The sequence below is a fragment of the Mixophyes fleayi genome, chromosome 3, assembly GCF_038048845.1.
Source record: "Mixophyes fleayi isolate aMixFle1 chromosome 3, aMixFle1.hap1, whole genome shotgun sequence".
Lineage (NCBI taxonomy): Eukaryota > Metazoa > Chordata > Amphibia > Anura > Limnodynastidae > Mixophyes > Mixophyes fleayi.
Genome location: NC_134404.1, coordinates 213,064,034 through 213,075,577, shown reverse-complemented (window position 1 = coordinate 213,075,577; position 11,544 = coordinate 213,064,034). Strand labels below are relative to the sequence as shown.

The 11,544-nt window shown below is 36.2% G+C and overlaps 1 protein-coding gene across 1 annotated transcript in view; it reads right to left on the bottom strand.

Moving 5' to 3' along the window:
• Positions 1 to 2,321: 2,321 nt before the first annotated feature.
• Positions 2,322 to 11,544, bottom strand: part of ENPP1 (ectonucleotide pyrophosphatase/phosphodiesterase 1) — a 91,284-nt gene continuing 82,061 nt past the window's right edge. Inside the window, exons 21-25 of the mRNA XM_075203087.1 lie at positions 10,676 to 10,811; positions 7,320 to 7,400; positions 5,347 to 5,479; positions 4,214 to 4,370; positions 2,322 to 2,646 (exon numbers count right to left, since the gene is read on the bottom strand). Coding sequence (XP_075059188.1) covers positions 2,482 to 2,646; positions 4,214 to 4,370; positions 5,347 to 5,479; positions 7,320 to 7,400; positions 10,676 to 10,811 — 672 coding nt within the window. The 3' untranslated portion in view covers positions 2,322 to 2,481. The remainder of the gene's footprint in view (positions 2,647 to 4,213; positions 4,371 to 5,346; positions 5,480 to 7,319; positions 7,401 to 10,675; positions 10,812 to 11,544) is intronic.

Here is an 11,544-nt window from a genome sequence, read left to right as displayed (position 1 = left end):
TAATGTGTTTACATGTATGAGCAGATTCTGGCTGCTATGTAGAGTATTTTAATATTTTCAATTTGTGTTTGGCGCATAGATAGAACAAGAGTAGTTTATGCTGAATAGACACAGATTATAACTTTAATAGGTACTGATTACTTTAATGTCAACTGAAACACTTTTCCTGCAACTGACTGTGAGGGAGAGGGAGTTTATCTATTTTTCTTAAGTACAGCAATGTTATTGTATACAAAGTAGTAACAAGCAACTAATGCCACCTGCATGACCCGGTGTACATATTGAAACAAACTGCAATGCATATGTTTGGACACATGTTCCCATAGGTATTTATTAAATGATCTAGAATGAAGAAACAGATAAAAATAGGGCAGGGCGTGTTCACAAAAATCCAGTGCAATGTGGTGCACATGCACGTGGAATCTGTTGAGGGCACTGGTCTTCTTTTGTCTCTAAAATGTCATGTGCTTCAGTCACATCTGAAAAAATATAATGTCTTGCAAAAGCATACAGACCCTTAATAAATTCTCTAATTTTAATGAATAAATCCTGCAATGAAATTTTTCTCTCTCTGATATTTTTATTTTGACGCATTAAAACTAAACCTATATTTGTTGTTGTTTTTGAATGTGGTTTACATTACAAAAGCATATTACGAAAAAAAAACCTCTGAAATATGTGCAATGTGAAAACGTATTGAATCTCTGAGCTATGGAAGCTATAAGTTTACATTGGTGGAAAACAATTGCCAAACAAGGACACAATTGCTTTACAATTGGCCTCCTGTCAAAATTCTCTGTGCAAACTAGGAGACTTGTGAGAAAAGCCACAGGGAGGCCAACAACCAGTTTAAAGGAGCTACAGAGTTCACTAGCTGAGATTGGCGTGAAAGTGCACCAATCATATCACAAATCTTGCATAGCAGAGACCTGTAAGGAAGAGTGCATAAAAAGATGCCTTTACTCAAAATAAGCCATGTAAAAGCATGTCTGGAGTGTGCCAAAAAGCATGATAGTGACCCAGTTGAGATGTGGCAAACGATTTTAAAGTCAGATGAGACAAAGATAGAGCTTTTTTACAAAAACTAAAAGCAATATGTGCGAGGCAAATCTAATACTCTGCACATGAAAAAAACTCCATACATACAGTGAAGCATGGTGGTCAGGGTCCCATAGAGGCCTAATGGGCTACCTTCATTTTTTCCTTTAAAATGTCCCTAACAGGCTGATGAGCCATCTCACCTCCCCCCGGGTTAAAATTTACCAGCCAATTCCTGATGGTGCTGGTAGGATCGTGCTAATGGACTGCTTTTCATCATCATGGATTAAGGCAAGAGAACCTGGTTCGTCTGCTAAAAAAATTAAAGTTCATTTTCCAGCAGGACAATGATCCCAAAAATAAGGCCAATCTAACACTGGAGTGGCTCAAAAAGAAAAAAAGTGAATGTCCTACAAAGGCCTCATCAAAGACCAGGGGGCAAAGTTATCAAGCAGCAAGTTTGAAAAAGTGGAGTTGTTGCCTATAGCAACTAATCAGATTCTAGTTATTTATTTAGTACATTCTACAAAATGACAGCAAAAATCTGATTGGTTGCTATAGGCAACATCTCCAATTTTTCAAACCCGCAGCTTGATAAATTTAACCTTGGTATCTATCTAGCATATACTCTGTGGCAGTATTTAAAAAAACTTGTCATCTCATCAACCTTAAGCAAATCTGTCTGGTAAAATGGGCCAAGATCACTTCCGAACAGTGTGTAAACCTGGTACATACTTACTCCAAAAGAACCAATGCTGTTATTGCTGCAAAAGGTGATTCTACAAAATATTAAAGTGGGGATTAGATACGGTACTTAAGACCACAATATATTTATTTCTAAAATGTATGACTTTTGCAAAGTACTGTACATGTGGACTGCACCAAAAAAAAAAAAAAGCATGAATGTGTATGCATCCTAAATCAGATAATTATTTTCAGCTTACACCGCAACAGCAAACAATGGTCGAATAGAATGCCAATGCCAACTTTTTCCCTATATCCTTCACCTGCATTATAGGACTCCATCACGAAAGAAACAGTTTGACCAAAGAGGGCAGGGAGTATTTGTTGGAAAGCCATGGAATTTTTTTTTTGTACATATTATTGTATGGAACCACCTCTATATTGCAAAAACACTTATATTTAATATAAAAATATAAACAGTAGACATTTTAAAAGATAGCATAGTTTCGCTTCCAGGACTACCATTTACAATTTTTCAGAACTGTATGTCCATGTAATGCATACAAATCGTGAATATGAGACTGAAAGAAAAAAAAATGTAATTTTGACTGATCACTTTTAATGTAGCTCAGAGCAGCACAATAGGTCATATAGCAATAACCTAATGTCTCCCATAAAGAGAAACTATGAAATGTTTGGGAACATACTGTAGGTAGTTCTGTACTGTATTGCAAAATACAGTCCTTTGACACACCACATTCATAAATAATCAGGGAGAAAAGTTTTGACCTGCAAAAGTTCAGAAACAGAATATTTTGTATTATGAAAGAAGCTGAGTGCAGTAAGGAGTTCAATGTCCCTCACACGGGCTGTATGAAACCGTAGAAGTTCTTTAATCCATAATGATTCTTTATCTTTATTTTCCTGTGGATGCAAAAAAGGTGTATAATACAAATTAGATTGCATTTAAACAATATCTGCTTGAAACTTGCAGACTTTTACAGAAAAGCTTTTAATGTTTTGCCAAATCATAAACTCATATGTTAGATGAGAACTTCATGAACAAATACTATATCTACCCGTTTCCTCAGTAGTGGAAAATTACTTTCCTTCCTACCAAGAAGTTGAACCACAGAACGCCATGGAGGATCATGGGAGCTGCCAGTAGATGATGAATATGAGACAGCAAACATATTCAAAATTTATTGCATTGGATATTTAGCGATGTTCATGGTCTTGTGTATTGGTCATGATGCAGCTTGTTTTGGCAAATTACCATAATCCTGGCACATTAGTACATAAATCCTCTGCAGGTATGGTCTATAACATACTTGCCAACTCTCATGGAATGTCCGGGAGACTCCCGAAATTCGGGTCGGTGTTACGGACTCCCGGGAGAGCAGGCAACTCTCCCGCATCCCGAACTTGCCTAGCCTAAATGACGCGATTTGCGGTGAATCGCGTCATTTTGGCCCCGCACCCTGTCACAAAATGGCATTTTTGCCCCCGGGGGGGGGGGCGGAGGGGGATCTGACCAAAATGCCGCGTTCGGCCGGGGCCCCGCCCCCTCCCTCTAGTCACGCCCCTCTCCCAGAATACAGTTGCCAAAAATTGCCAAGTATGGTCTATGAACTGTTGGCATAGAGGGAGGAAGGAGATCAATTTATAGAAGTACAAATCAACCCATCATATACATTTTGCTTAAGATTTTACCTGTGCATGAAGTGCGTATATTACTTGCACTATGTGAGTTCACACAATTTTATATCATGTGCACAAGCTGTTACCAGGTAAATATATTTCTGTATGCTAATGTGGGGAGTTGGTGTTAATCTGAGAGGGGAGGAGTCAGGATAAGGGGAAATGAAGGTTGAGATTCTGAGAAAATAAGGTATTTTATGGTTATGAGTATACAGAACAGTTTATGATTAGGAGAAGGGAAGGGAAGATAAATAACATAAGTCGCTGCAGATAACCAGTGATTAAGTTATTGCTCCTCGATCATGATCATTACCTGCAAAACAATCTTATCCTACTATTAGAAACTGTCATTTCTAAATACCTTTATGGTTTACTGTTAACTTGATTAGCTTCCTGGTCCCCTGGATATGATAACATTTCTCAAAAACCATATCCTATGCAAACTACTGAAATGCAGTTTCATGTGACATCATGCATTAAAAAATAATTTTTAATCTACTTTTAAAAACTATTACTGCTGTAAGCAACATGCTTAGGATGCACAAAGATCTATCATGAAGTTCAAATACCAGTTTAAAATGGCTTCACCAGTCATAAATATTCTATGACATAGATTGGTTTAATACTAAATATGCATTCTTTCACCAGAAGAGGGAGCCAATGCTTTTTAACTAAACTGAAATTATATGTCCTATAGAACTCATATATTGTACTTCTTGCAGTTAAATTATGGTATGTGCATATAGTAACATACAGTAACCTCACCAAAAGGAAATAAAGTTAAACTTACAGCACAACTCTCACTGTTGTCTGCCCTGTGTGGTACAATAAAGGACAAGGCCTCAAGAGGTCCAGAACACTGCAGAGGCGTCTCCGATGAATTCTTACAGCTTGTCAGGACAATAAAGTAGTGAGTTGGAATGTAGATATTGGAATCTTTTGTCATTCTGCAGGTAAAACAGACCATTACAAATCCTTTTATATTGATAAATATCAACCAAAGTTAAAAAATGAACAGTGAACGCATTGTATAAACCAAAACAAATTGTATATTTTTTTATACTTTATTTTGAGTGGTCAGAAAAACATATGAAAACAATACAACAGTGGGTCAGAACAGTATATGAAGTTTTTCAGCAAAGTCATATGTGGGGAAGTATGGTTAGAACATTAACAAACTGAAGTGAACAAAAACATGACTTTGTTATAGACATAAGTTATGGTTGGTAATTGGGAAAAGGAACTGGAGGGGATATAGGACAAAATGTAGATATATTTTTTAACATTTAATAACTAATGCATATAAAATAAACACAACTACCATCATTTGCCGTTAAAAACAATTCTAACCCATAAATAAAAGTCTCCTAACCTGCCCCTTTCCAACACCTGCACTCCGCTCCATCCCTACAGGTAGACTTGTAGACTAGTAAGAACACTGCAAATGTATACATTCTAAAACCGAGTGCTTCATTCTGGGAACCTTAACTTCAGGATAACTACACACAAAAGTTTCATATTTTTTGGAAATGGAATCTTGGGAGAAAAAAAAATCTCACTTTCCCGTTTACCCCAACGTGGTGTGTCCCACTATCCCTGTAACTGTGTAAGCAGTAGATCATTTCTCCGGCTTGGATTGTTACAGGCATCATAGGACAACCTGGATTGTGGGATTGGGAGAGTAATGGTATATGATATTTTCTTAGCCTGGCTCAATTCCACCCAGAACTAAATGTATATTTTTGGGTGGAGATATTCTTTTGTTCCCTAGTATATGTATGTGTGTGTAGTAGACTGTAAACTCCTATGGGGCAGGGACTGATGTGAATGAGTACATATTCACTGTACAGCTCTGTGGAATGCAATTAGCGCTGTATAAATATACAATAACAACAATAAGTTGCACAGTACATAATTGCTTACTGTTTAATTTGCTTCAGAGAGTCAAATTGACCATCAAAATCATTGTCGAATATGGGACCACTGACCACATGGATGCCATTTTTTTCTTCAGCATATTTTAGCAACAGGATGTTGTGGAAATAATTCCAAATCACTAAAGTAGTAAACAAAATATAAATTCATTTGAAAACTTCAATAATATTTACAAAATAAATAAGAGTTGTATTCTAGGAGGAAAACGGATTCCTCTGAAGAAAGGATTACATGATTGTTGAATTTGAAATGCTAGAGCACCAAAGGGCAAGTTATATTCCTTGCCCTGTTCTCTTAGAAAATGATAGTCATAGTGGGTTAAAGGTCAAGCGAGGTAGTTCTACATTTTGCCACACTGAGCACAGTTCCCACCATCAACACAATTAGTGCTCACTCCAGCAATCTATGCACCAGGCGCTGTTAGTATATGTAGATATGCTTAGACTTCATAGCATTGAAACAAACATAATTTAACACGATTATATATATTGTCAAACAGCAGACTGCAGAGTAAAGAAAAAAAAATGAAAGTTTCAACTAACCATAGGCTATAGAACTGGTGCCAAACTGGCGGGTTGCATGCCACATGTAGCTTTCCTGTGCTACCCCTGAGGTCTAGTCGTGTGTCGCTTGAAATTACCATGAAAATATATCCATTTTAATACTCCTCACCCCCTACCTTAATGAAGTGAACAGTATTTGAGCACTGGGCACCATTACGGCAGCTGGCATATTATTGGGTAGCAATGGCATTACTATTAGCTTTTTAATGGCCATTTATGTTACTGCTAATGTGTTATTAGTCTTTACTACTGCGGATGACTCATTAATTCATATTACGCTTAGTGCTAGTATACTACTATGTATTATTGCTACTGCTGCTATATTAAATGGGCATTACTAGAGAAAGTGACATATTTAGCATTATTGTTACTGTTGGTGTAATACTGGGCACTAATACTACTGCTGGAATATTAACAGGTATTATTGATGCTACTGGTAAATTACTGGGCATGATTACTTGTGGCGTTATTGAACATTACTTCTGCTGTGGCTTATTAATGAATTCTACTGCAGGCATATTATTATTAGGCATAACAAACACTGCTTTATATACTAATGGACATTACTTCTACTGGAAGTATAAATACGCACTGAAACACTATATTAATTATTATTATTATTATTATTTTATTATCATCATCATCATCAATTTGTTGGGCGCCACAAGGTTTACGCAGCGCCGTACACAGTACAAACAGTAGTACAAAACAGGGTGACAAAGTACAGAAAAATAAACACAAAGTACCAATGCTTCAGGAACTCCAGGAAGACATATGGAGTAAAGACAGAGCAGAAGAACTGGTATGGAGACAGGAGGGGAGGGGGGGCCCTGCTCATAGGAGCTTACATCTTAAGGGAGGGTGAAACAAAAACAGGCACGAAATGGAGCCAGTGAAGCAGGGGGAGAGAAGAGAGGGGCCAGGGGAGAGAGGGAGAACGAGAAGAGTGGATGAGAGGTTAGGTGGATGGTTTGTAGGCTTTAAGGAACAGGTGGGTTTTAAGTGCCCGTTTGAAGGAGCACAGGTTGGGATATTAATAATTAATTGCATCATGCTCATATCTTATTCTACCTTCCTTAGTTAGTGACTAGTAAAAAACTTGAGGAGACAGTCAGATACTGGTGCCTGATATCACAAACACAGCCTATACACATAATAACATTCAATATTTTCCCACAATGCAAACTGCCACTAGACTTCGCCCTACAGAATCATCAATAATTATCCTTCAGAGATGTGAAAGCTCAGAATACACTGAATAATAAGGCAAAATAAAAATATAAAATTTCAACAGATAGTCAACATACATGTTAAAAAGCAAACAAAAAAAACCTCCCAAAAACAACAACAACAAAAAATATCAGGGAAACACTAAACAAGCAAAGGTGCATTACTAACCTTGGAAGGCTGGATACATTGGAACAATATTGCTGGTCATACGCCCTGAATAAGTGTAATTTTCAGAGGTTCTTTTGAGGCCTAAAAATATGTTTCAACAATTATTACAAAAGCAATGTCATATTCATTCTAACCTCTACATCTGGTAAAACACATTGGTTTAGCTGTCCAATGTGATCTACCTTAATTGGCTAAGTCAGAGCTCAAACACACAGGCACTTTCCTTACAGTAAATTTAGACTGAAGTGCAGAATGGAACGCATTGATCTGTGTAGTTAATACAATGTCTCACTGATCCTTAACCCAATGTTTGTCAAACCATGGGCATAAGAAGTATTAATTTGTGTACTGTACTGTTTACAAATATAGAAAAGTTTGCAGAGAAAAGCACTTCACTCGGTCTGCAGCCCAATATGTATAAAAGTTTCCACCAACACTCTAAAGATTCGACAACAAAGATAAAATACATACATAGAGCGCTTCCTTTTTGTGTACTGGATACTATTCCAATCAAACATCTCACGATGTAACCAGTGGTCTAAACAATTCTGAAATAAGAAATGCTAAACATGGTGTGGTATATTCATAACGAAGTGAAGATAGTATAAAGGGAGAGAATTATAGCATAAATCCTTCTGTAAACACTTGTTTACAACCCCTATGGATGTACGCGACCAACGCGTTTCAACTTAAAACATAAGTCTTTATCAAAGACCTTGATAAAGACTTATGTTTTAAGTTGAAACGCATTGGTTTTAACCTAGGAGGCACTGACCGTAAGCAGGAGCGGATGGGAGTGAGCGGACATCATAGGTAACATTCATCTTGCTATACTTTGTTACGCGCTTGTTACATCTATGCTCTGGTACGAGTTATACCTCATGTTTATGCTGATATTTTATTAAAAGATAATGCGCTAGATTCTTTACCATCTGTTTTATTTGAGTGTGGATATCCTTTGTGAGACATAGGAGATTTCGGGGAAAAGCTTTGGAACATCTTCCTTTTAAGGTGTGCTATCTACCTGGATTTTGTAAGCATACATCCATAGGGGGTGTAAAGAAGTGTGAAGACACCGGTGTTTGGAGGGTGCATTTCCTTACTTTAAAGACACAGAAGGATTTATGCTACAATTCTCTCCCTTTATACTATCTTCACTTTGTTATGAATATACCACACCATGTTTAGCATTTTTTATTTCAGAATTGTTTAGACCACTGGTTACATCGTGAGATGTTTGATTGGAATAGTATCCAGTACACAAAAAGGAAGCTCTCTATGTATGTATTTTATCTTTGTTGTGTACTGTACTGACATGTATACGGACATCACTATACAGATTAATTATCTGTATTCTGACAGTTGTTCAAATTACTTTAATTTGAACACCATGTGGATGCAAAGCAAGAGTCTGTGTACATACCATATAAAATATTTTTTTGTATAGGCAGCAAACAATTGAAAATGGTCATCTCAGGATACATTCACAACCATTTTCAGTCAGTGTTTTTAAGCTTCATCAACTGTGACAAGTTAGTGCTACAAATTAAGTGGATTCAGCTGCATGGTGGCACAGTGGTTAGCATTGCTTTCTCACAGCTCAGTGGCCATTCATAGATTTTAAGCAGGGCTCTATCTGTATGGATTTTGTATGTTCTCTGTTTGTGTTTATGAAATAGAGGTTGAGGAGCACGTAAAACCAGGCGGATGAGTTCATGCTGTGACATTGGTTGTGGGCAGCGAGATGGAAGTTTGATCTCCTGATTTATGAGAAATGGAAACTACCTTATATCGCTGCAGATCTATCCCTCTTTCAGAAGTCTTCATATTGTTCCTGTGAAATCATGTGTTATCTTGAAGGATCAGATAAATGCTTATTCAGATTGTTTTTCATGTACGTGCAATGTTTGCAGTTTTTAATATAGAAATAAATAATTGTTAAGGGTAAAACACTATATATTTTTTTATATGTTTGCGTATAGAGTTATTATACATGCTATATAACTCTTTGGAGAAAACTCCTGGGGGGTAAATGTATTAATCTGTGATTCTAACAAAGCGCCGATATTCTGTGACTTTGCCGGGCAAACTTAAAACTTGCTTTTAAAACACATTGCCGTTTTAAATTTGCCCTGCAAAGTTGCCAAAAATCGGCAATTTGCTAGAATCACAGTTTCATGCATTACCCCCGGACTGTAAAGAGATCTGGGGGTAAATATATTAACTACCGATTTTTTCAAATAACTGCTATTCGGCGAGTTTGCAAAATTTAAAGCAGCAATGGCTTTAAAGGAAAAACAATGCCTTTAAAACCATTGCCGCTTTAACTTTTTACTGCAAATTCGCCAAATAGTGGTGAGTAGGAAAATTCGGAAATTAATATATTTACCCCCTGGGCTTATGAGATGTACTTTTGAATAAGTGTTGGTACGTAGTAAACCTATATTTATATTATTCACTGGTGGATCACGAATTTGGAGAGATTTATGTTTTATGGTGATATATAAAATTCTTACATACCAGAATGTGCATATCAGATTCTGGTGTAAAGATATACGGAAGAATATAAAGAAATGTGAGAAAAAAAAGAGAACTATTGTGGAACTATTCAAAATATAAGTGTGTATAGGGCACGAGTAGTGTTTCAATGAAAAAAACAATATTGTGTTTCTTTTTTACTATTTCTATGTCATCATCAGGCAGGAGCACAATTTTATTATGTTTATGGTATGTGATATTCTCTGGAGATGAAACTATAAAAGATTGCAATACAGCACTAGGTGGCGCCTTTTTTTCTTTCTTCTTTTGGATTTTATATTCCTGGTGGGACATACAGGGACATCTGATAAAGAGCTGCCACCTGGATAAATGGAGTGCATTTCAATAAAACTATTTATAAACTTTCTCTTCGTGAACATACTAGTTGAATTTTGAGTGCCATTGACATCACTGCAGAAATCAATGGTTTCTGTGAATGTGAGATACATAGTGATTTTCTTTTTTTTTTTTTAAGGTTTGAGAAAGTGAATATTTACATGGCAATTTGCCTTTAGCAGACCAGGCGAATCATTAAAAAATAGGAGATCTGTTCTAAAACCACCTTTGACAGCTTTCTCCTATAATTTCATATACAGATTGTGCCAATGGTTTGTTTTTTTAAAGAATGCAAATAAGTGATGTTATTTTATACTACTTAATGTATGTTTAGTTAAAACACAGAAATATAACTTTCTGTAAATGTATATAAAAGTTTCAATGTATTATTCAAACAGCTCTGCCACTTCACTAGAACTGAAACGGTGATTAGAGTTCACATTTGCATAGGTCTTAATAAAGATCAATAATAGTATAGTTACTTGGAGGAAAGAGGAATCCAAATTTCAGAGATGGGTGATCATGATAAAATTGACAATTTTGACTTTGGCTGGGTGGGATTCGAACATCCACAAATAAACAGGAAGAATTATTTTCCATAGAAGCAGAGACAAATTCCTAATAAACATTAGAAAACATAAGAAACATCTCAGTAGAAAGTCCAAACTTGCAAAAACACATGTGTTATCATAATTATAAATGGCATTGTAACATAAAAGTCGTACCAGCAGGAAGCCATCATTTCCTCATTCATTCGTGTCCTAATTGGGTGGTTTTTTTTTAGAACTCCATATTTACATTCCTGGTGTTGTCAAAAATTACATTAGTAAAGAGTTGTGATCTATTGGACAGAACAGGCCCTTTCCTTGAAAAACATTTAAGTAAATGTATCAAGCTACGGTTAGTGAAAATTGATTTTTCTGTGGTTATTTTGGAGGTTTTGAAAACGCAAATGTATGTAAGGGTGAACGGATAGAAAACCGCTAGAAAGATTGCACTTTCAAAACTGCCATATTATAAATTGCCCTCCGACTTTTAGCAAAATCTAGACGCATAGCAAGTAGTTTTGGTCAGTCAGTCATGTGTTTGTTAGTTTGTGAATTGTTCAATTCGTGCATGTCATTATGTGCCAATATAATATAATATATATCTATAATATAAATGTCTAGTGGCGTGTGTTAGTCTCTCTGTGTGTGGAAAAAATAAAACCAAGCTGCAGCGCCACCTGCTGGGCGGAGTTATACACTGACCTACTAAATTCTTAGTATACCAAATTTCAGCCCTTTCTGAATTTTTTTTCCACACACACTAAGATGTTTTTAATTTGTTAATTGTTAAAAGTGTTTATAAA